Source organism: Lathyrus oleraceus, chromosome 7 (assembly GCF_024323335.1).
Source record: "Lathyrus oleraceus cultivar Zhongwan6 chromosome 7, CAAS_Psat_ZW6_1.0, whole genome shotgun sequence".
In the NCBI taxonomy this organism is placed as follows: Eukaryota; Viridiplantae; Streptophyta; class Magnoliopsida; order Fabales; family Fabaceae; genus Lathyrus; species Lathyrus oleraceus.
Genome location: NC_066585.1, coordinates 130,583,622 through 130,610,370, shown reverse-complemented (window position 1 = coordinate 130,610,370; position 26,749 = coordinate 130,583,622). Strand labels below are relative to the sequence as shown.

The window sequence follows — 26,749 nt, the reverse complement described above, 5'->3', positions numbered from 1 at the left end:
TGTAAGTCATGTGTCAACTGCTCGATGCATGTGTCGATCTATGGAGGCGCATCAAACAGAGACTATAGACTTTAAAAATGAGGTACATGTGCCGACATGTAGAATTTGTCTTCTTCTAGTCGACCTATAAAGCGTATGTGTCGACATATAGATTGTTTTTCACACAAAAACCATCTTTTGATGCATGAAAACTTGTCTAAACCTTTCCTAACATGTTGTTATGCTTCCTGATACTAAGATGCACAAACTCAGAGGATATCGTCCAATATACATAAACACTAAAGTATCATAGTTTTGATATCATATAAAATGCATCTAATCGAAAGTTGCACTCACAGCAAGGTCCATTATATAATCAATCACACTGAATACAATATGAGTTATCATCTATCAGAGGACATTTATCCTAAATGGACTATATTTGGGAAAACATATTAATGCCATAATGAGATATATGATAATTATTTTCAAACATTTAGAAGATACAATAATAGATATCGAACAAATATTTGGAGTTCTCAAAATCAGATTTGTAATCATACATGATTCAGATCGATCATGACATTTGGATGCATGAAGACGTATAATAGATACATGCATCGTACTACTATAGTCCAACATGATTGTTGAAGATGAATGTGTCACATATAATAATATTTTAAATATTTTTATGATTATCTAGACAATAATTTGACAATACTACAAGATAATTATAATATTATTTTTCAAGAATTTCTATATAGGAGATTTGATGTTCTTATAAGACAATTCATGAACAACTTTAACAAAATTTGTTTTAATTTTCTTATGACGACAATTATAAATCTTTTTAAATATATAATTTTCATTTATTTTATGTAGTTTGATTTATTTTTAAAATATGTTTTCTAATGCATTTTGATGTATTTATATTAGGTATAGTCTAGCTTTTGCTTAGGTTGAAATTCAAAAAAGTCCTCTCGAGAGAAATTCTTAGTCAAGCCAATAACAGAACATGTTCTCTCTTCTCTCTCACTCTCTTCTTCACACCATTCCTCTGAATGCTTCCAAGAATCTCTTCTCTCTCTCGTTTTCGTCTTCTTCAGCACATGTGTATCACCACCTCTATCTCTTCTCTGTCTTTTCCACTTCACTGTCATTGCACCAAAGCAACAAACTTTGATCATGAATTTGAGTCCCATAGCAACAGAACCCAGTTCCTGAATTCATTGAGAAACCAATTCCAATCAGGTAAACTGAACAACATTCATCAAGCTTTGAACTTTTTTCATATTATGTCTAGAATGAACCCTTTGCCTTCTGTAGTAGACTTTACTCTGTTATTAGGGTTTATTGTGCGGATGAAGCATTACACTACTGCTATATCTTTGGTTAAACAAATGTATTCTTCTCTAGGTGTAAAGCCTGATACTTTTACTCTCAATGTTGTTATCAATTCACTCTGCCATTTAAAGTTGGTTGCTTTTGGATTTTCTGTTTTCGGGACTATGTTTAAACTTGGTATTGAGCCTTCTGTTGTGACTTTTACCACTCTTGTTAATGGGCTTTGTGTTCGAGGCGATGTGGGTCGGGCCGTGGAGTTGGTTGAGCATATGGAAAAGATGGGGTGTCGGTCTGATGTTAAAACTTATGGGGTGTTGATTAATGGGTTATGTAAGATGGGGGAAACTTCTGAAGCTGTTGGGTGGTTAAGGAAGATGGAAGAGAGAAAATGGAACCCTAATGTGATTGTTTATAGCGCAATTATGGATGGTTTATGCAAGGATGGATTGGTATCCGAGGCGTTAAATTTGTGTTTGGAAATGAGTAGTAAGGGTATTCGGCCTAATCTTGTGACTTACACTTGCTTGATTCAAGGTCTTTGTAATTTCAGCCGTTGGAAAGAAGCTGGCTCGCTGTTGGAGGAGATGATGAGAACGGGAACGATGCCGGATTTGCAAACACTTAACATTTTAGTTGATGCTTTATGCAAAGAAGGTAAAGTTATGCAGGCGAAAAGTGTAATTGGGTTTATGATTATGTTAGGGGAAGTGCCAGATGTGTTTACCTATAATTCTTTGATTGATAGATATTGTTTGCAAAATCAAATGAATGAGGCCACAAGAGTATTTGAACTAATGGTTAATAGGGGCTGTTTACCAGACATTGTTGCTTATACTTCACTCATCCATGGATGGTGTAAGAGTAAAAACATTAATAAAGCTATGTACCTCTTGGATGAAATGGTTAAGGTTGGATTCACTCCTGATGTTGTCACATGGACCACTCTCATAGGTGGATTTTGTCAAGTCGGTAAACCATTAGCTGCAAAGGAACTGTTTTTAAATATGCACAAATACGGGCAAGTTCCGAATCTTCAAACTTGTGCCGTTATATTGGATGGACTGTGTAAATGCCAACTTCTTTCCGAGGCATTGTCGTTGTTTCGGGCATTAGAGAAGAGTAATCTAGATCTTAATATTGTGATTTATAGCATTATACTTGACGGAATGTGCGGTGCTGGAAAACTGAATGCTGCATGGGAACTTTTTTCCTGTTTGCCTGCTAAAGGTTTGCAAATTAATGTTTATACTTATACCATTATGATTAACGGTTTCTCTAAACAAGGAATGTTGGATAAAGCTGAAGAGTTACTAATAAATATGGAAGAGACTGGATGCATGCCTAATAGCTGCACTTACAATGTCTTTGTCCAAGGTTTGGTAGCAAAAAGAGAGATTGCAAGGTCAATAAAATACCTTACGGTGATAAGAGACAAAGGTTTTTCTGTAGATGCTACCACCACAGAAATGATTATCAACTACTTATCCGCTAACGAAGGAGACAATGGATTTCGAGAATTTTTGTTTCCAAAATGATGTTTTTCAAGAGTTTCAATAGATGTGTTTATTTGAATTCAACCTTTTAGTTCATCCCTTTTCTATGATCCAAATGTCAGAACCGTCGGCATAGCCTTAGACTTCAAAGCTTACGCTTAACTAAATAGTTTAAAATCATTACCATTGAAGTGCTTCCGCCTGACAATTTATACAATCAAAAGAGTTGGCCGGCCTTTAACAGAGCTGCTCCTTGACATATTCTCTGGTGGGTATTTTAATGCCGTTTGCAAACTTACTATAACATATCTACAACTCATTGAAAATGTCTTTTAGAATATATGGACCTATATTCATAGGCTAGGCCTTATTCTTTGCATTTGTGGAATTGAGTAATTGTTTACTTGGGTATATATTTCCTTGACTTAAAGAGTGTTTCGTGATGGTCAAGTTACATTTGGAGGGAAGAAAACGGAAGTTTGCAGACCGAGTTACTCATCATTCACATGAGTAAGGCGCACTACAACCACAGATGTAGGTTTTTGGAAGGAATTACTGGATTGGCTCCACATCGAGCAATGATACTAATAACTAATAAGGTTGGCTACTGTATTTAGATTTATATAAGCACTGCTATTCTGATTGATTCTGCTAAAGCCACCATTTGTTCTTCTTAGATGACATGGCACAGTTTTTTCAAGTAAAGTCATAGCATGCAATTGTGCTTGTGGATTGGATTATGTTATGACTTATATCTATACAGATAACAGTAACCTGTTTTAATCTTCGAACGTGAATAATTGTTAAACACATGCATGAAAATGATGTAGATGATGATGATCTTATATTTATGATTATGATTTCGGCCTAGTCCTTCTTTGTCACCTTATTTTCTAGCCTACACGAGTAAATAGAATCGAGGTAAGTGAAGTTGTATAATAGTGTCTGAGACTAAACATTCAATTGAAACACAACAATCTTATCTTGAAAACGATGTATATGGTTATGGACTAGTTGTAAACAAACAATCTGTATGACTTGTAACTTTGAATCTGATTTGTTTATCTCTAATTCAATTGTATTTTGTTGTCTTTGTAGTTAAGATGTTGCTGTTTTAAGAACTTCACCGGTGACCACTGTCCGGAACTTCACCACCTTCACTGTTTTTTTTGGCCATTGTGGACCACTATTGAAGAAATTAATCCGACTATCTTCTTCCCAATGAGCTCCAAAGTAAAACTCACAAGTTTTTTTTATCGAAACAACATCACTGGTGACCACTGTGTCCAGAATGACCACCTTCTCATGTGGAAGATTCTGTCAACAACTACTTTATCTTCTTCTTTTTCTCTTGGTGAGTTTTCTTTTATAAGTCTCATTTGAATTGATTTTCCTCAATTTTTGTTAAACCCTCAATTCTTTGTTTATATTATTTTGACAGTACCATATATCAATGTCTCATTTCTCTAAATTGCTTTCCATATTATTTGCGTCATCATGATTTTTTCTCTCGATATGTTTACTCATATATATTATTGTCTGGCTACTAACTACAGATTCGGTGGTTTGTCGGTAATGGTGGCAGTGATTAGAGTCAACAGTGGTGTTCCGGTGAGTTTGTTTGGATAGTGGTGTATCCAACAGAAAAATGCATTGTGCATGGAGAGGAGGATAGAGACCACATTCCACACATGTTGAAGATGTGCTCTGGTTTAATTTCAGATCCCAAGGCTATGCAATACATGAGAAATGAGTGTGGCACACCACCAATGATTCTTGATGACAGTTACTACAGAAATATCTTTGGACAACAAGGATTCGTTAATAATAATAGATCATTAATTAGCATATGACAAGAGAATCAAGCCTTATGTGAATAAACAGTTCAGTGTTGTTGCTAACAAACATCACCATGAATTGGTTTCATGGTGGAAGAAATGATGTAAGATATTATGTAGAAATAAAAGTCTTTGGTTTAGATGTCTTTAGTTTTTAATTTTCTTTTGATATGAAACTTTGTTTTTATTTATTTAATATTAGCATGTTGATTATGTGATGCATCATATTTATTTTAAGTGATGTGATCTCGTTCGTAGATGACACGTAGTGTTTTCGCCTAAGGAGAAGTAATATGGAATGAGTGTTTCTAATTTAGAGGTTCGTAGATGACACGTAGTGTTTTCGCCTAAGGAGAAGTAATATGGAATGAGTGTTTCTAATTTAGAGGTGAAAGTTAAAGATCATATCATTCTACAAATCATATAATTTAAATATTTTGGGTCCGTAATATAAAATGGTGGAGAAATATAACAGGATATAAACCATCGAATCAAGATGTGTGGTTGAAATGGAGGAGAGTGATAGACTCTAGAGTTTTGTGACTGATATTAAATTATTAGGAGAGTTATTAGGTAATTATTAGAATTATTATATTATTAATTAAGAGTGTCTAGGTTTAGAATAAATAGGGGAAAACATTGGGGAGTTGATCATCTTGGAATTAGTGGGTGGAGTTGACCATTAATATATCTAGTCCATATATAGACCAGATACATTAACCAATCAAAAAAATCAAATTTGTTTATAATAGTGATCAATGGGTGTATTAAATTTTATTGTTTGGTATCAGTTTCTATCAACTGGTATCAGAGCGGTTTTGATCCAAGAAGATTCTACACTTGTGATGGAAAATTTGGCATGAATATGGTTGCAGATTTGATGGAAGGGAGGCCTATTGGTGGCTGATCCAGGCTGATCAATATTTTGAGTCAAGAAGAATGAGTGAAGAGATGAATGAAACTTGAGTAGGTTGTTGCATTTGCATTGAGAGGAGATGCTCTTGATTGGCGGATTTCTTGGAAGGAGAGTCATCCAAATAATTGTTGGTGAAATTTTGTAAAGGTCATTCTCAAAAATTTGGGATTGTCTACTGGAGTTTGAAAACGAAACACAGGAAATCCAAGGTAGACTCACAAATCCAATAGCATCTCTAACTGAAGAAAAGATTGGTGGTAAAGTTGAAGACTCACAAATCCAACAATATAGTGAAAAAGAAGGTTGTAAAGTGGATAACAAATCTGATTACAAGGGCGACAAAGTGAAAAATATAGATTCATTGATGGTTGCCAGTGAAGCAGAGGTCTAGAGAAGTGACAGAGAGTCGCTATGTCATCATAGGCAAAAGACTCACTATTGTTGGTGTTTGCTACTATTCCTAAGATAAAGTCTAGGTACAAGGAATTTCCACCACTGGTGTCATAACTAGTCACGAGAGGACCGCCTTTAGTAAGAAAGTTTCCTATTTCATGTACAACTCAACATTTATTTTACAAATTATGGGATTCAGGAGGATACATTTTTCCTACAATGTATTTCTTTCACCTCGAGGACAAGGTGAATCATTAGGGGGAGTAGTGTTAGACTCTTGAGTTTTGTAACTGATATTAAATTATTAGGAGAGTTAGTGGGTAATTATTAGAATTATTATATTATTAATTAAGAGTGTTTAGGTTTATAATAAATAGGGGAAGACATTGGGGGAGTTGATCATCTTGGAATTGGATAGGAAATTGGGTCATTTTGGCATTGGGAGGTGCAGACCCTAGAAGTTCTGTAGTACTATTCTGTAATATAAAGGGATTTTTCCTATTTTCTTATATATATATATATATATATATATATATATATATATATATATATATATATATATATATATATATATATATATATATATATATATATATATATATATATATATATAAATTGGTTTCTATCCGCTGGTATCAGAGTGGTTCTGATCCAAGAAGATTCTACAGTTGTGTTGGAAATTTTGACATGAATATGGCTGCAGATTTGATTTCAAGATTTGATAGAAGGGAGGCCTATTGGTGGTTGATCTAGTCTGGGCAATATTTTGAGTCAAGAAGAATGGGTGAAGAGATGAAACTTGAGTGAAGAGATGAAGCTTTAGAAATTTTATGTGACGGAAAGATGTCCCTCAAGTTGAAAGGAAAATTTTATCGGGCTACAATAAGATATGCGATGTTGTATGAGACAAAATGTTAGACGCTTAAGAATCAATACGAGAATAAAGTAAGCGTAGTAGAGATGCGGATGTTGCGTTGGATGTATGGTAAGACTAAACATAAGATTAAAAATGATAGTATTAGAAAGAGTGTTGATGTATTATATATAGTAGACAAATGGTGGAGAATAAACTTCAATGGTTTTGACATATAAAGAGAAGACCTTTAAATTATGTGGTATGGAGAGTAGATCACATGAATATGTGTCAGATAGCTAGAGGTCGAGAAAAATCTAAAAAAACTATAAGAGAAGTTATTAAAAAAAATCTTGAGTTTAACAATTTAGATACAAACATAGTTCTAGATAAAACATTATATCGAGATTTAAGATATGATAACTAGTAATTGGTTTAAATATATGATAACAATTTGAAGTTGGAGATTTAAGATTCAAATCCTGTGAATATATAATAAAAAATTAATTATTAATAATTTGTCATTAAAAAAATGACAAATTTGTTATAAATATTTAATAATTTATTTTAAAAGTTTAAACAGGTCAAAATTATCAGCAATAAATAAATATTTATATAATATAAAAAACATCTATATAATATAAAAAAAACGAGAGAGGATTTAATCTGATACCCTCCACGTAGTGAATGATATTATCTCTATATTTTTCCTTTTTTTTTGGATTTTTTATTATGTTTACCAAATTTTTTGAAAAAATATCAAAAATTTTCTAATAAAAAATCAATGATTTAAAAAAAATTAAAGAAATACTTTTTTAAAAAAAATTCTGAAAATTTCGAAAAAATTATTTTTTCATTATTAGAAGTTTCAAATTTTCCGTTAAACTATCACACTTTTCAAAAAAATTGGTAAACGGACATTTTTAATTTCTTTTTTTGTTTATTGAATATGAACTATCAAAATTTAAAATAATCCAAAAAAAGACAGATAAAGGATTTATCAAAATTTTCTATATGTTAATTTTTTTCGAAAAACCCTGACAAAAAATTCATATCATAATTTAAAATTTCTTTAATTAACGAAAATTTTGAATAATGTTGTAGTTTATTGAATTTTTAAAAAAATATGGTAGTTTACTAGAAATTTCAAAAAATTTGATAATCTATATTTATTTATTTTCAAATTTTTGAGATTTTGTTTTTGAAATTTTCAACATTTCTTCTATTTTTTATCGAAAAATTCCCTCAAAGATTCCGATAATCACAATAGAAAATCTTTAAAAAAATAGTAAAAACATAGAGATAATAACAACCAATTAAAAGTATTGTGTCATTTTTCAATTGGTTATTTTTTTTTTCAAATAGCCATGAGTTTCAAATAGTTGGGTAGGGTAAATTTGAACCCACACTCTTATCTTTGATGTTCCTACAGAGCTATCAACTGAGCTGACATAACGGAACAAATTAGTTAAATTATTAACGTTATAATATATATATTACTAATCAAAATTTATACAATTGATTTAAGGTTTAAATATAATTTTAGTCCCTCTATTTTAATATTTTTTTAACTTTTAATCCTTCATTTCAAAAATCAGTGTTTTCTCTCAACTTTACATAAATTGAGATTTTGTTAGTCCCCTCCAATTTTACATAGATGACAATGAAATGATTAGGATAAAAAAAATATTTTTAGTAATGCTGAGATAATTTATTAATTAATATTTTTTTGAAAATTAATTACTTAAAATTCTTTAAACAAATATTAAAGACCAAGGCCGATATAGTTTCATCATAGGCCCAATATTTATGTAATGGTAATGAGTTAAGTTTGAAACAGCTATATAAATACTTAAAGTGGGACTCCAACTAAAACAAAAATGATATCATTTTTGCATTTAAACTTTGATTTAAAATAATAATGATATAAATACAGAAAAATATATTCATTAACTCAAATACATGAAACATATGTTTCACTTATAAATTACTATTAGACAATTGCATGGTTTTATAAAGAAAAAATTGATTATACGGTCAACCGTATAAATTAATTTTACACTATCAATCAAAAGTCAAATTAAAAATTTTAAATTATTTGTATGATACGACAAAATAATATATTATTAGATGACACACCTCATCCTATTAAACTTTTCTATAAAATAATCCACTTATCTTAATTAAATTTTTGTTATTAATTTCAATGAATAAAAAGTAATTTAGTTTTAATAGTTCCTGCAATTATCTACGCATAGAATTAAATTATAATTTTGTTTTAGTAGTGTGTAAATTATATCCATTTGATAAATATTTTATCACAAATGTGTATCATCAACTATCCCCATGCACAGATTTTTTTACAAGTTATAAATGTTAAAAATGGTTAATCTATCATCAATTATTCAAAGTATATGTTTGGTTTGACATTTAGCTAAACTTTTTGGCGGTCCAAAGCAACTTAGATGTGAAAATAAAAATAAAAAACTATATTAGTTGTAGCTTTTGGCCTGACGCAAGTATCCTTCAAATTTAACGTGATAACAACCAGATACTAAGCCAAAAGTTGAAGCCATAAAAAATCAATCAAAATTACACATGTTGGATTATTAATGTGAAAATACAGAACACCAATCAGGTTTTAAACTATGCAAATTATACATGCTGGATTATTAATGTGGCAATACAGAACACCAGTCAGGTTTTGAGCCATGCAAATGATGCTGATGATTAATAATTATAACTAATATCCCAATGATAACTCTTGAGAAATTAGTAAACATTAATTAATACAACAAGAGCTAGGTGAGGATTTCGGGATTTCGACAACAGAGAAAGCTAGAAGCACAACAAAATGATTCTAACAAACCCTCCTGATACTAGAAATAATGTCCAATCAGTCCCCGCTTGCACAGCCCTTGCAACCACAGTGAACACACTCTATAACCTTTTCCTCCCTAAGTTGCTTTGGTACTCTGCAAACACAGGTTGTGGCAAAATTGTGATCGCGTGGCTGCATGCACCTCAAACAACAGAGACGTTCGTAACCAGGCTGCAGTTCAAAAACAATAACATGTTATTAGGTACTCGAATCCAAGAAAACATAGTAATATTAATACACGGATAGATTTAATCAACCGAAGGCAAGAGGTAGGTGGCAGAAAATAATTGTATTTGTGATTTTAGGAATATTTCAATAATTGACGCGCCGGTAACAATGACAAGAGGTAGGTGGGATATTTAGTCACATCTAAGATGTCTTTATATCTAGTCAGAAGCCACTGTGATGAATATACAGTTATTCATGATGTCAGAGCATTGCCTTAGCACAGAGGCATTAGCTCACAAATTTTACAATATTAACATTATGGAGCCTGAACCAAAACTCATATGTAGCCATTCAAAACTGAGATTCACACTATTTAGTTCACTCTGGTCCATCCTGACAGTGTGGAGGGAATATGCCGGAACGTCCAAAATCTTGTGCACCTTGAAAACATTTAGAGAGAGTTGAAGAAACTTGCAGGTGAACTATAAATATATTGTTTCAATTAGATTAAGAGTTGGAATGCTAGGGCCTTGGGGTTGCAGGAACCGAGTCAAGCTTTGGAAAGTTAAGGAGGTCTTCATTTCCAAAAGACTAAAAGGGAGATCATACACAAACCCATTTGGAACCCAAATGGGACAAAACATGTCTTGGAAGACAGAAGTTGCAGAAGATACGTTATTGGCTGAATCATACTAAAACTTTGCAAAAGGGAAATGACACATGCCGATACTAGTCAGAAGTACTATGATGGAAATTCAAGAACTGGACAGCTGCTCCTGTTACATGAAAATAGGCCGAATGCTAGTTTTTCTCTACACTATGGTGGCTGTGAATATCAAATCGTAGTCTAAGATTAGAATTAGATAGTCGGCAAACTGCTTCTGTTGCACGGAGTTGTGTGGTGTGCTAGTTTTGTAGGAAATTTGTTATTGCACTATAAGGTGACTTCTTACGGAACAAGATTTCAGGATTATCAAAGAACACTAGTTGTTCTACCAGCTCAATTAATTCTTTATGGTTTTATAGCAAATCTATGACAAAAACAAGAAGATTGGATTTTATAGCAGTGTATATGTCTCTTGGATTAGGATTTCCCACTTACTTAACTTATTCTATGTTTTATCAAATGAAATAAATACTCATAGGAAAAGAATAGCTTATAAATAGTTCATGATAGGTACCTTTTTCCATTTGGCAATTAGATTGCGGTCAGCGTATCCTTGATCTAAACAGAATTCATACAATTCTTTAGAAATTTCCCTCCTCCGGTGGTAGAGGTCAAACACATAGCGACTCTTCTGGTGTGCAATTTTAAATATAGGCCATAAAGTCTCACATTTTCTTTTTCCATCATGGGGATCATTCTCAGCTACACATGAAACACATCATAAAAACATTACTTCCATAGATTTCAGAACGAGAACTTTTGAAAACAAATAAAATAAAAATCTATGAAGACATATGTAATATATAGTAACAAATGAAATTTCAACCTTCTCTCATCTTTCCTTGAAGTTCCCGTAGTGTTGGCTCGATTAACTCCCAGCCTTCAGGGTATTTAACTCGGGATGTCTTTACTTTCGGCATTTCTTATATGTCAAAGAGAAAATGACATTATTACTAAGCTAGCAATGAAAATATTGAAACAAAAAATGAATAACTTATTCTTGAAATGAATTCACACATACTCTAAGCTAATAAAGTATGGAAGAACTATATAGATTCAAGAATCACATAATGCAAAATTAGAAAAATCCCAAGCACAAGAGTAAAGGGTAAAAGAAGATGAAAACTGAACAAGGAAATCGAAGCAAACAAGGTAAATTCAAAGAGATCGATGTTTTAGTAACGAAAGCAAAGGCATAAAACAAGCGAGATTGTGTCAATCCTTATAGTTTATGATTGGGTGGAGAATTATTGAATTAGGCCAAAATCTCAAAACCCTAACAAAATAAAAATATGAAAGACATAAACTCACGAGGCAAGGGTCGCTCTACCGGCGACGGCGAATACGGCGGTGTTGCTCGGGATGTCGCGGGCGGAGGCAGATTAGATTAGAAGTAGCCGTAGAGTTTTCCGACCGTCGTTCTCAAGTTTCAGCTTCTGATCAATATTCTCGCGTAATTGAAGCTAGAGATTTTAATGAATTTTTTAAAATACATAAAAAAATATATGTTTAATAAAAAAATTATAAAATTAAAATAAATTATGTCGTATCAGTATCATCATAATTTGATTTTTTTTTAAATAACTATTTTAAAAAAAAATCGAAAATAATTAATTCAAAAAAATATCAAAATAATCACCTTTTGAAGAGGATGCGTCGGATGAACTGTCGCACTCCTTAAGCATGAAGAGGAGGCGCCAATAATAATGACGCCAATAGTAATGACGCATGCATTGGGCTCCTCATGAGGAGGCGCCAATGCTATTGGCGCATGCATTGACCCTCATAAGGAGGCACCAATGCTCCTGGCGTCTTAGTGCTATTTGTAGTGTGGGTGTCAATCCCTCTGGCGCCTGCATGTGATGTCATGTGGGTGTCAGCACTTTTGGCACATATATTTTATGTTCACTCAGTATAAATGTCACGCCTTGGATGCAATATTTTTCACACAAAATCATCTCCTAATATCATATTTTCTCTAGTTCAACCCCGCTCACCTTCAAGTTTCTCTGTTTTAACAATGTCTGCATACATTCAAAAACAAAATACTGATGTAATATTTTTCGCCTTACGACTCCGGTACAGATTCGACTTTGGAACACAGATACGTTTGGACGTCTTAATCGGACATTGTACAGTTGGTTAGAGGGAGAAATTGGAGAGGATGAAAAGATTAGAAGAATACAACGATTTGTGTCCACATTCAACCAAAACGGAGAAGTGCGTGAATGAGTGGATATTAAGATCGACCAAGACGCTCGTAGGATGATGCATTACATGTTCAAAAATGTTTTGATGATTGTAATCGCATAGTTCTTGTATTCTAGTTGTTATAATTATTTGTGTTACTGTTTATGTAATGGTACTTTCTTCACATACGTCTAATATGAAATAAATTTAGTTTTTCATATATTGCAATAGAGGTACATGTGAATTTATCTGGTTGTGCTCGTTCCAACACTAGGACAGTTATTATGATTGTGACCTGGCTGACGGCATGAACTACATAGTCTAACCATTTTGTTCGCCGTATCCATTTCGGTTTGAATCCGGGTGCTATTTGGGCAACCCTTTTTCTTCCTTCGCATAACTTCGTTGTGCCAGACGATGTCCCCTTGATATTCTTGTCAATAATCCTCTTTTGCCACTACGGAAAAATTAATTTTATAAACATTTGAAAGGCTGACGACTTTGTAAACTTCAGATAGCAAGTAGGATGGATCTCTTCGAACCTTTGAGCATGCCGCAATTACATGGGAGCAAGGGGTACGAAAGGCTTGGAACTTTCCGCAGTCGCACCAACCTCTATCTAGTTCGACTCTGTATTGTCCTATCGACATGCTCTCATTATGATCCATGGACTCGGCAACACTATACCAACCTTTAGTGCGGTCAAAGACCGTTACCACGTGTGTGTTTGCTTTGGCAGCTTCATGTCTAATGAATTTCATTGAAGCATCACTGAACAACTGTCCAGATTGCAACACTGAACTCCATTTTAAGTGTCTGGTTTCAAACAGCGCCCCTAGCCTGAAATATGTTGCCTGCACCAAAGCGGTTATAGGTAGGTTACGGATGCCTTTGAAGATAGAGTTCATTGATTCCACATGATTTGTTGTCATGTGGCCCCAACGTTGACCGTTGTTGTATGCCCTAGTCCACTTCTCCAATGGAATACTATCGATCCACCGTACTGCATCTTCCTTTGACAATCTTATTTCTTCGCGGTAGTGTTTGAAAGAAGGTTCTGATAATGCATAACCTGCATTGACAACCTTCTTCCGCAACGTTTTATCTTTGATTTCCTGCATGAAATTCTGAGCAATATGTCTAATACATAACACATGCGTCGAAGGAGGATTTTGCCAGCCGTTATCAATGTTATTATATGCACTGATGATTGAAGGGTGTCTGTCGGAGATCAAACATAAGTTAGGCTGAGGTGCAACGTGAAATCAGAGATTTCTTAGGAAAAAACTCTATCCCTCAGCAGTCTCCCCTTCAACTAGGGCAAAGGCTATTGGAAAAATATTGTTGTTCCCATCTTGTGCCACTACCATCAGTAACGTTCCTTTGTATTTCCCGTACAACCATGTACCATCAATTTGTATAATTGGTTTATAGAAAGAAAAACCTATGATGCATGGTTGATACGCCCAGAAGAGACGATGAAATATTCCATTTCCAACAGCACACGTCCCGTCTGGTGTATACGCGGGCAATGTTTCCAACTTGACAATAGTCCCGGGAGCATATTGTTTTAGAGCAAACAGGTATTTTGGAAGTTGTTTGTAAGACTCCTCCCAATTGCCAAACACTTTTTCAACAGCCTTTGTCCTAGCTATCCATGTCTTCCTATATGATGGAGTGTACTCGTACTCTGCCCTAATATGCGAGATTATTGTACTCACCTTTAACGACGGATTGTCACCAATGACAGACAATATTTCATCGCATATTAGTTGAGAGCTTAATTTACAATGATCCTGCATTGGGTTTGTCGGTATGCATGTGTGATCTGGACCCATTGATCCAATCTCCCAAGACTCACTCCTCTTCCGGTACGAAGCTGACAACCTAAATAGGCAGTGCTCATTCGGACAATAAACTTTATACCTCAATGCGTTAGTTCTATCAACTCTGAAATCAGCTGAGAGTTGCATGTGGAATTTCTTAATGACTTTTACATATTTCTCTTTTGTGCGAAATGTGTCTCCTTGTTTCAAAGATCCTTGCATTTGCACATAAGGATTGTACCATATATTTGATGAAGGTTCATCGGAACCCAAATTCAACCTTGTCATGTGATGGGGTGAATAGTATACATGACTTGCTGGTATTGGCTCCTCTTCCTCATCAGTGTTCACCATTAAATTAACCATGATTTCGGTTTCTTCTTCTTCGTCATCTGGAACATTCACCTCAGCTTGTTCGTCATCAGTCTCACAAAGCACTTGTGATTGATCAATGAACTGAGATATCTGTTGTTGATGTAGTAATATATACAACTCTATATCATTGTAACCGGATTGTTCGTGACTGATAAACATATGTTAAATATCGTCATCATCTTGAATCTTCTTCTGGTAAAATTTCACCTGGTTTTCTGCAAACCAAACCGGATTTTTATAGATGATTTGGCCCACATTACTGCACTGTAGTTTCTTTTCTATTCTTTGTTTCAGATGTGAAAAATTTGATCGTTGATTTATTGTAAACCGAGTTACCTCTGTGTTTCGAAAACAAAAACCGAACAACTGATCATCAAATATTTCACCTTCGACATGGGCACTAATCATGTAATGTTGTGTGGAAGACACTTTTTAAAAATCTAAGTTTCTTTACTGAAATTGAATGCATTGCTAAGTTGTTCATCTGCACAGCCTAAATAGCATAAACATTGAACACATTGATCACTTGGTTTATCTGTACAAACTTGACCATGCATGTAGTGAAAAGAATCCACATGCAGTGACAAGAATGACAAAAACACACATGCGCCCGGGGAATCTCTGAGCGCTAATATTCCTAAATGGCTCTCATTCCCTAGGCGCCATAAAGCAACATGGGAGCTAAGAGGAAGGGTGCCCCTTCAATGTAGTTACACTAAGGCGCCAATAAGAAGGGCGCCCCTTCCATTCCCTTACACTTAGGCGTCAAGAGGAAGGGCGTCTTTTCCTTGCATGTGAAGAATCACATGCAGGCGCCAAGGGGAAGGACGCATCTTCCTTGCATGTGATTCTTCACATGCATGCGCCTAAGACAAAGACAAAGGATAGTCTACTTTTGTGATTGCATAGTCTACTTTTGCCATTGCATGCAACAAATCCCATGCTTCGTAGGTTATAAACCTACTAACTCATTCATCTATAAATAGCCTTTCATATCACAATATCAAATCATCTCCAACACTACTCATCTATAATCTTTCTTTGCCACACTATTTCTCTGCCACACTCAAGCTCTACAACATCAAATCACGTCTTTGTTGACTATGGGTGATGAACACAGAGGAACACTCGAGAATATCTCGACATTTGTATGTTATCACTATCTTTTTAGTTATTCCATTTTTAAGTCGTATACCTTTGTTATCTATGTTTGTATTATGTATTTCTTCTTATTATTGCATTTCTTACTTTTTTGTTATTAGGATCCGAAGCGTTTTAGATGTCGTGTACATGAATATGTACCCTACGATCCTTTAATAGAACCATATATTAGAGGATGTGGATTTAGAAATCTCCTCAACATTGTTTCGTACTCGGTGGACTACAAGTTCATTCTTGCTTTGTTGGAGCGGTGGAGACCCGAGACCCACATATTTCACCTTCCGATTGGTGAGTGTACCGTCACACTTGAGGACGTGTACATGTTGTTGGGTCTCTGTATAGATGGAAAGGCCGTGAATGGTAGAGTTAACCAAGAAAACTCTATCTGCAATGAATTATTGGGTGCCCCCTTGTTAGACGACGAAATTGAGGGAGAGACATCTGGTCAAGCAAGGGGGCAAGGTATAAATTCAAAATACCTTAAACAATATTATATCAGTATAGTATTGTCTGAAGATTCAACCGAGTACGGGAAAATAATTAAAGCTCAGTGTTATATTATGATTTTATTTGGTAATTTTTTGCTTCCAGAAAGTACAGGTAATTCAGTAAATATTATGTATTTACCTTTGTTACGCAACATTAATAAGGTAAACACATATAGTTGGGGTTCAGTTGTGTTGGCCCATCTATATAGTGCAATGTGTAACACTGCAAAAAAGAATACATGTACTTTTTTTCATGTGCGAACTTGCTACATGCTTGGGGTTGGTCAAGAATGTCGTCGCTCGCCCCGATAAATTAGAACACATTCGTGTTCCCGTTTGCAACTAAGTAAGTCTAACACTTTACCATTTAGTTAATTATATTTTATATTATAATTAACAGTAAATAATATTTTTCTCTTATTTTTTATCTAAGGTGGTAAGTAAGGGGGATGAACTACAATAGGTGTCCGAAACACGCTATTGTAGTCCATCACAATCTATTGGACCACATTGGACATGACGATGTAATACTCCTACACAACTATATTTTAATTTAAAATTACTTATCAAATTATTTTTCATCTAATCGTTTCGTATTGCTTTACAGTTTATCTGGAGCCCATATCTGGGTCTTGATCATGATGTGAACCATGACGATGCTGCAGTTTGGACAGCGAAGACACCGATTATCCGATTCACTACGATGGAAATGCACCAGAGTGACCGAGTCAAACCACAGTTCGGTGTGCTACAACAGATTCCAGAATCTCCCACGTATTTGGGGAATTGGCATCAAAAAAGGGTTGATGCACAATGGGATTATTCTGACTGGAGAGACTTTGCAAAAGAGATGTATTGTCAATGGAGGAATCGATGACAACATATCTTAAATGAACCAGTCATCCATGGTGCAAGACCGACTCAACAATATATGGCATGGTTTAGGTCGGTAACAACTCAATAATTTGTATCTGAGCCGCGGTATTTGATGGATCCGCGCCAACTTGCTTCGTCATCGTACGCCCCATAATAATTCCCTACCCAACACCAATGTCAAACCACCGAAACCAAACAACCAACCTCATAACATCAACCTACCACATACACACAACAACCAAACATCCAACCTCGCAACCCGTTCATGCCATCCATCCAGCAACCAACCATTCAACGTCGCAATCCATTCATACCACCCACCCAAACACAATACCAAGAATCAACCCCCGCAACCACAATCGTCTATAGCCAAGATGATTCATATGGGTCACATCATCGTAGCCCTCCACCAATGACCACCCAAACATCCCATCAATATAACATCCAACCACTGTTTAACTATAGTACGCCCCAGGAACCATTGCTTCGTTTCCAAAACGACTTAATGGCCCAATTTGGGCAACTATACCGTCCCCAATCCACCCAACCCCGACGACCTAACTACGATGACATGGGCACCGAACTCCATTGCAAAAGCGTTGTTGGCCAGAGCCCCTCCGGATATTGGGAACAAATGATGACACATCTGTCAAATACCGCTGGAACTTCTGCCGGACCTTCCCATCAGCCATCGCTCGATCAGGTCAGCACACAAAGACCTCAAACACCTCAAGAAAATCGTGGGAGATCTCGGAGACAAACTAACGCACCTGGATGTGGAATAGAATGACGTTATAATCGGGGCGGTCATTAGTTATTGCCAGTCCAATGTAACCAATTATTATAACATCAGTAAATTTATTTATTTCCATTATTCTTTTTTATTTATTAAATAAACAAAATTAAAAATTAAAAAAATTAAAAATAATAATAATACAAGAGGGGTGTATGCGCCAGATGAATTGGCGCATACACCATGAAGCACTAAGGCGCCAGGAGCATTGGCGCCTCCTCATGAGGGTCAATGCATGCGCCAATAACATTGACGCCTCCTCATGAGGAGCCCAATGCATGCGTCATTGCTATTGACGCCTCCTTTGGTTGCCTAGCAGATGCGCCAATTCATCTGACGCATCCTCTTCAAAAAATGGTTATTTTGGTTTTTTTTTGAATTATTGGTTATTTTCGAAGTTTTTTTGAAAAAAATGTTTATTTAAAAAAAATCTCATAATTTTTTAGACTAATATTTTTATTAATATTAAATTAAGATTTTTTATAATTTATAAAAGACTTAATATTCTTTTTCATTTTGTTAATCTCATAATTTATTCTAGTATAATAAAAAAAGCCTATATTTATTCTTTAATAAATTATATTAATTACTTTTGTCTATAATTACGGAAAAATTTAAAATTAATAGTTAAAATTATTGTTAATTAGACAAAAGAAATTAACATGTTTTGAAGGATTAATAATTCAATATAAATTTTTTAAAGCTAAAAGTAGGGGATGAATCGATTAGGTTTGGATCGATTTTGGGTCAAAAATGTATTTGAATCGATGATATCTTCATTGATTTGGTTTGATTTGATTTTTAGTATTTTTAAAAAATTGAATTGAACCAAACTAATCGGTTTGATTTAGTTCGGTTGATCGGTTCATAATTTTTTTAAAATATTATATTCATTAATGTATTTTCCACTATCGTATTTTATGGTGGATTTTATGTTATTATTCAACATACTTTTTTGCTACTATTCTAGTCTTGTAGGTGTTTAGTGTACCATCAGAATGATATCTCCTTCTAAACATCCACTTGCATTCAATGCGTATTTGATCATTAAGGTAGATCGACAAGCTCTAGAGTGTGGTTTGACAAGATTGAATCCTTTTTGTCATAATAGCATCATTCCAAAAAGATGAGTCCTTGAAGCTATTGTTTCCTTTTAAGTCTTATGATCATCTTCCAATTGAAGTATAATAGAAATCTTACAAAACAAAATTCTCACTATTTCCTTCTACTAGATAAAAAGAAATAAGTCGAGAATTAATTTTGTTCGGTCCTATATCGTTTGCCTTTCAGACTCTCTTGTTTATCCTAAGCCCGAGTTGTGTTTTAATAAATTGTGGAGAAATTTTATCATGAGATTCTTCATTTATGAGAATTTTAGATTCCTTATCATTCGTGATAAGGTTCTCAAAGAATTCCAGATTCCTTATCATTCGTGATAAGGTTCTCAAAGAATTCCACATCTTAGAATAATTACATTAGACTCTAAATTCAAAAGTACATATGTTTTACTCTTAGGTGCATAGCTTATAAAAGCAAATTTTGATCCCTTGAGGATCCAACTTGGTCCTTTAAGGATCCATGTTCTTATAATAAGCTACTCACCTCACACTCTAAAATAACCGATATTTGACGATTTGCCTTTCCATGTCTCATATGGAGAAACATTGGTTTTCTTTAAAAGAATTATACACATTATATGACAAGGAGACAACTAGGCTTCACCTGATAAATTAAATGACAATCTAGAAAGCATTAATGTAACACCCAGAATATTGTTAGATTAATTTAAATATTATTTTAATATGATTATTTGAAGGTAAAATGAATTATTAAATAATATTGGGAATTATTATTATTATTATAGATGTTATTTATTTTAATAATAATTAAATAAATAAAATAAATGGAATATGAAGAGTGGAAGGGTAAAAGTGGAAATGGATAAAAGAGGCCAAGGTGAGAACTCAGAGTGTTTTCACGTATTTTTGCCTCAGAGTCAGAGAAAGGGAGAAACGCTGAAGAGAAAGAGAAGGAAGAGGAAAAGGCCAAAGATTGCTCAGAACTTCCTTCAATCCAAAGAGGTAAGGGGTCTGAACCTTATTAAACGATAATATGCGAGCAAATTCATGATATATGTTGGATTGTTGATGGATTTTGGGGATTTTAGGGAGATTGGGAAAGTTTGGGGTTTTGATGGAAATTCTCCGATCTGTGAGTTTTGTTGAGTTATATGCTTAGAAGCCCGCGCGTCCACTGTTTCCGCACTTAAAATATTATTTATGCACATAACAGCCAAATGACGTTCGCCATTATGCCTTTGGCGTTCGCCATTTGGGCTTTTTTTTCCAGAATAAGAGCGTTTAACGCTAATGGCGTTCGCCATTAGCCTAATGGCGTTCGCCATATCAGTTTGACGGACAGTTTTTCCAGAATAAGAGCGTTTAACGCTAATGGCGTTCGCCATTAGCCTAATGGCGTTCGCCATATCAGTTTGACGGACAGCTTTCGCGTTTTAAACTCCCAGATGTGATATCGTTGTAATGTTGTTGTTGTTTTGTTGAGTTGTATGTCATGCTATTAATGATGATGATAACATGACTATATGATGTTGTTGTTGCTATGTTGATTATGATGCATGTTTGGTGTGCATGCATTCATGAAAGGCCGATGCCTAGTGATGAACGGACTGAGTTCCAATGATGTTGTTGACTCCGGGCTTGTGGAGAGGCTTGGTTCCTTGCGGGGAACTCGGATTCTATGGTGATGAATCTGGGAGTGGTGATCCTGTAGTTGGTCACAAAATGGGTATACCGAGTCGTGTTGAGTCATGCATGGGTGTGTGCATTGCATTTGATATGTTGTTTTGTTGATGTTCATGAGTATGTTGATTATGATGATTATGATGAGCTGTGTTGGCATATGTGAAATATATTTATGTTTATATTTCTGTCGTTATATTATTATTTAATAATGTAATTCTCACCCCTTCTGCATGTGTTTATGTTCATCTATGATGAGCAATGTGCAGATAAAGAGGAGTAGCTATTGTTGAGGTTTGAAGAATAAGTGTAGAGTTATTCTACGGAGTCGAGTCAAATGCTCTGGTCATGTGACACCGGGGTTATGGGATTCGATAGATAATTGGTTATTATTTACGTTGTTTATGATGACTAATATGTTGAGATGCTTTGTTGAGATAATGTTGAAACATTATTATGAATTGTTATATGATGAATGATAATATTTGTGTTGTTGTCCGCTGCGAAGTTTTAATAAAATAAATAATATGTTTTATGTTGTGATGCGATAAGTGTTATGTTGTAAGAAATGTAAACTCTTCTACATGTTGTACTCTGATAATTTATTTAAATATGTCGTTTGGGTAGAAGGGTGTTACATTAGTGGTATCAGAGCATAGTCAGTCCAGTCGAGTCATAATGTGATGTTTTCCCTGTTGGTCGATTAGTGTAAATGACACTGTCGATATTTAACGGTGGTGGTTGTGTTGTGCAGAGTATGGCTGGAGAAAATGACCGTGCGATTGCTGAGGCTTTGGCTGCTATGGCGCAGGCTATGCAGGCGCAGCAGAATCCGCCGGTCGACGAGTTTAAGAATTTGGGAAGGTTTCTGAAGAATAACCCTCCTACATTCAAAGGGCGCTATGATCCAGATGGTGCTCAAATTTGGCTGAGGGAAATTGAGAAGATTTTCCGGGTGATGACGTGTACTGAAGCACAGAAGGTGCAGTTTGGTACGCATATGTTATCTGAAGAGGCTGAAAACTGGTGGGATAACACTCGCCAGAGAATTGAAGTACCAGGTGCTGAGATGACTTGGGAAAGGTTCAAGACGGTCTTTCTGGAGAAATATTTTCCTGCTGATGTGCGATGTAAGAAGGAGATGGAATTTCTAGAACTGAAGCAGGGTAACATGTCTGTTGCTGATTACGCTTCGAAGTTTGAGGAGCTGGTGCAGTATTGTCCTCATTATAATGATGCTGATGCTGAGGAATCCAAGTGTGTCAAGTTTGAGAACGGGTTGCGCCCCGAGATCAAACAAGGCATTGGTTACCAGGAGATTCGTAGGTTTCCTACACTGGTTAATAAGTGCAGGATATTTGATGAAGATAGCAAGGCTAGGACTGCTCATTACAAGAGTCTTAGTGAGAAGAAGAATAAGGATCGTGGTAGTCCTTATGCATCTCCGAATGGTAAAGGTAAGCAGAAAGTAGTAGATGAGAAGAAGCCAAGTGGGGGAGGATCTCCCATAGCTGGTAAATGTTTCAAGTGTGGCGAGCCAGGCCACCGTGCTGATAGCTGTACCAAGAAAGTGCTGAGATGTTTCCGATGCGGTCAGGCTGGTCATAGAGTTACTGAATGTAAGGATGCTGGTCCGACATGTTTTAATTGTGGCGAGAAAGGCCATATCAGTTCGCAGTGCTCGAAACCGAAGAAGGCGGCTACTGCAGCTCATACTACTGGTAGGGTGTTTGCCCTGAGTGGGGCTGAAGCTCCTAAAGAAGATAATCTGATTAAAGGTACTTGCTTGATTAATAATGTTGAATTGCTTGCTATTGTTGACACTGGTGCTACTCATTCGTTTATTTCGTATGAGTGTGCGACCAGGATTGGTGTGATTATGTCGTCCCTAGGCGGAAGTATGGTGATAGATACTCCTGCTAATGGTTTTGTGAAGACTTCTGTTGTCTGTCGAGGTTGTCATTTGACGATCTTTGAGAGAGAGTTCGTGATTGATTTGGTGTGCTTACCCTTGCACCAAATTGATATTATTCTGGGAATGAATTGGCTAGAATTCTATGGCGTGTTTATCAACTGCTATAGGAAGACGGTGCAGTTTTCTGAAGTTGGTGAGAATGATGAGGCAAGATTTCTATCTGCTAGGCAGGTGGGGGATTTTGTGAAAGATGAAGCTCAGATATTCGCTTTATTTGCGTCTCTGCAAGCGGATAAGAAAGTGGTGAGTGTAGATTTGCCTGTTGTCTGTGAATTTCAGGATGTGTTTCCGGAGGATGTAAGTGATTTACCTCCAGAACGTGAAGTCGAATTTGCCATTGACTTAGTACCAGGTACGAGTCCAGTGTCGATGTCTCCTTATAGAATGTCGGCAACTGAATTAGTTGAATTGAAGAAGCAACTTGAAGAATTGCTTGAGAAGAAGTTTGTGCGTCCAAGTGTTTCTCCTTGGGGTGCACCAGTATTGTTAGTGAAGAAGAAAGAAGGTACGATGAGGTTGTGTGTCGATTATCGGCAGTTGAATAAGGTGACTATCAAGAATCGGTATCCATTGCCGAGGATTGATGATTTGATGGACCAGTTGGTTGGAGCTCATGTTTTCAGTAAGATTGATTTGCGGTCGGGTTATCATCAGATCCGAGTGAAGTCAGATGATATTGCGAAGACTACTTTCCGTACGAGGTATGGTCATTATGAATACACTGTGATGCCGTTCGGTGTGTCTAATGGTCCAGGTGTGTTTATGGAATATATGAATCGTATATTTCATCCGTACCTTGATAATTTTGTTGTGGTGTTCATAGATGATATATTGATATATTCTAAGACGGAAGAAGAGCATGCAGGACATCTGAGAATTGTTTTGCAGGTGTTAAGAGAAAAGAAATTATATGCAAAGTTATCTAAATGTGAGTTCTGGTTGAAGGAAGTGAGTTTCCTTGGCCATGTGATTTCGAGTGGTGGGGTTTCTGTTGATCCTGCTAAAGTTGATGCTGTATTACAGTGGGAGACTCCGAAGTCTGCTACTGAGATACGCAGTTTTCTGGGGTTAGCTGGTTATTATCGCAGATTTATTGAGGGCTTCTCTAAGTTGGCATTGCCGTTGACGCAGTTGACTAAGAAGGGTCAAGTGTATGTGTGGGATGCAGCTTGTGAAGCGAGTTTTGTTGAGTTGAAGAGGCGGTTGACCAGTGCTCCAGTGTTGATCTTGCCTAATCCTGGTGAGTCCTTCGTTGTTTATTGTGATGCTTCTTTGATGGGTCTTGGTGGTGTTTTGATGCAGAATGGTAAAGTTGTAGCTTATGCTTCTAGACAGTTGAAAGTTCATGAGAGGAATTATCCTACGCATGATCTAGAACTTGCAGCTGTTGTATTTGTGTTGAAAATGTGGAGGCATTATCTGTATGGTTCCAGATTCGAAGTGTTCAGTGATCACAAGAGTCTGAAGTATCTGTTTGATCAGAAAGAGTTAAATATGAGGCAGAGAAGGTGGTTAGAATTACTGAAGGATTTTGACTTTGAATTGAGTTATCATCCCGGTAAGGCTAATGTAGTTGCAGATGCGCTGAGTAGAAAGTCTCTACATATGTCTATGATGATGGTTCGGGAGCTTGAGTTAATTGAACAGTTCCGTGATATGAGTTTGGGTTGTGAAGTTTCCGCTGATAGTGTAAAGTTGGGTATGCTGAAGTTGACTAGTGAAATTCTGGAAGATATTCGGAATGGTCAGCAAGTTGATGTCGCTCTAGTTGATCATATTACTATGGTTAACCAGGGTAATGGTGGTAATTTTGAGATTGATGAGAATGGCATCCTGTGATTTAAAGGTAGAGTTTGTGTTCCTGAGGTGTCTGAATTGAAAAAGAGTATTCTTGAAGAGGGCCATAGGAGTGGATTGAGTATCCATCCAGGTGCAACTAAAATGTATCAAGATTTGAAGAAGTTGTTTTGGTGGGCTGGTATGAAAAGAGATGTTGCTAAGTTTGTGTATGCCTGTTTGACTTGTCAGAAGTCAAAGATTGAACATCAGAAACCGGCAGGTATGATGCAACCTTTGAAGATTCCTGAATGGAAGTGGGATAGCATTTCCATGGATTTTGTGACGGGATTGCCGAGGACGGTGAAAGGTAATGATTCTATTTGGGTGATTGTGGATCGATTGACTAAGTCGGCGCATTTCTTGCCGATGAAGATTAATCACTCTTTAGAGAAGTTGGCAGAGTTGTATATTGAGGAGATAGTGAGGCTGCATGGTATTCCATCCAGTATTGTGTCTGATAGAGATCCCAGATTTACTTCTAGATTTTGGGAAAGTTTGCAGAAAGCGTTGGGGACTAAGTTGAGGTTGAGTTCAGCTTATCATCCTCAGACTGATGGTCAGACTGAAAGAACTATCCAATCCTTGGAGGAATTGTTGAGAGCTTGTGTGTTGGAGCAGAGTGGTTCTTGGGATAGTTATTTGCCGTTGGTGGAGTTTACTTATAATAATAATTTTCATGCTAGTATCGGTATGGCTCCATATGAAGCATTGTATGGTAGGAGGTGTAGAACTCCATTGTGTTGGTATGAACCAGGTGATAGTGTTGTACTCGGACCTGAGATTGTGCAGCAAACGACTGAAAGGGTTAAGATGATTCAGGAGAAAATGAAGATTTCTCAGAGTCGTCAGAAGAGTTATCATGATAAGAGGAGGAAGGCACTTGAGTTCCAAGAGGGAGATCATGTGTTCTTGAGAGTTACTCCGACGACAGGTGTGGGTAGAGCTTTAAAGTCTAAAAAGCTTACTCCGAGGTTTGTGGGTCCGTATCAGGTTTTGAAGAGGGTTGGGGAAGTGGCGTATCGGATAGCTTTACCGCCATCGCTTTCTAATCTGCATAATGTGTTTCATGTATCTCAGTTGAGAAAATATATTGCGGAACCTTCGCATGTTGTTCAGTTGGATGATATCCAGGTGAGGGATAATTTGACCGTTGAGGTGTTGCCAATTCGGATAGATGACCGAGAAGAGAAGACCCTGAGAGGTAAGAAGATTGCTCTAGTGAAAGTTGTTTGGGGAGGTCCAGCTGGTGAGAGCTTGACTTGGGAGCGTGAAGATCAGATGAAGGAGTCGTATCCGGCTCTATTTGCTTGAGGTATGTTTTCGAGGACGAAAACTTCTAAAGTGGGGGAGAGTTGTAACATCCAGAATATTGTTAGATTAATTTAAATATTATTTTAATATGATTATTTGAAGGTAAAATGAATTATTAAATAATATTGGGAATTATTATTATTATTATAGATGTTATTTATTTTAATAATAATTAAATAAATAAAATAAATGGAATATGAAGAGTGGAAGGGTAAAAGTGGAAATGGATAAAAGAGGCCAAGGTGAGAACTCAGAGTGTTTTCACGTATTTTTGCCTCAGAGTCAGAGAAAGGGAGAAACGCTGAAGAGAAAGAGAAGGAAGAGGAAAAGGCCAAAGATTGCTCAGAACTTCCTTCAATCCAAAGAGGTAAGGGGTCTGAACCTTATTAAACGATAATATGCGAGCAAATTCATGATATATGTTGGATTGTTGATGGATTTTGGGGATTTTAGGGAGATTGGGAAAGTTTGGGGTTTTGATGGAAATTCTCCGATCTGTGAGTTTTGTTGAGTTATATGCTTAGAAGCCCGCGCGTCCACTGTTTCCGCACTTAAAATCTTATTTATGCACATAACAGCCAAATGACGTTCGCCATTATGCCTTTGGCGTTCGCCATTTGGGCT

At 35.9% G+C, this 26,749-nt stretch overlaps 2 protein-coding genes across 5 annotated transcripts; one reads left to right on the top strand and one right to left on the bottom strand.

The window, feature by feature from the left end:
- Positions 1-943: 943 nt before the first annotated feature.
- LOC127105855 (putative pentatricopeptide repeat-containing protein At1g12700, mitochondrial) lies at positions 944-4,804 on the top strand. 4 transcript variants are annotated; one of them, XM_051043065.1, is made up of 4 exons: positions 944-3,084; positions 3,268-3,415; positions 3,915-4,170; positions 4,373-4,804. In XM_051043065.1, exon 1 carries the CDS (start codon positions 1,041-1,043, stop codon positions 2,856-2,858), a length of 1,818 nt encoding a protein of 605 aa, XP_050899022.1. In that variant the 5' UTR covers positions 944-1,040; the 3' UTR covers positions 2,859-3,084; positions 3,268-3,415; positions 3,915-4,170; positions 4,373-4,804. The 4 variants fall into 4 exon arrangements, with proteins under 4 accessions (XP_050899022.1, XP_050899023.1, XP_050899024.1 ...); XM_051043066.1 differs by having other exon boundaries at positions 3,248-3,415; XM_051043067.1 differs by having other exon boundaries at positions 944-3,415; positions 4,402-4,804.
- Positions 4,805-9,398: 4,594 nt separating this feature from the next.
- On the bottom strand, positions 9,399-12,015 carry LOC127105854 (protein BUD31 homolog 2). Its single transcript, XM_051043063.1, has 4 exons — positions 11,844-12,015; positions 11,359-11,454; positions 11,047-11,234; positions 9,399-9,868 (listed from the first exon to the last, which is right to left on the bottom strand). The coding sequence occupies exons 2-4, from the start codon at positions 11,450-11,452 to the stop codon at positions 9,713-9,715; spliced, it is 438 nt and encodes a 145-aa protein (XP_050899020.1). The 5' UTR covers positions 11,453-11,454; positions 11,844-12,015; the 3' UTR covers positions 9,399-9,712.
- Positions 12,016-26,749: the final 14,734 nt, after the last annotated feature.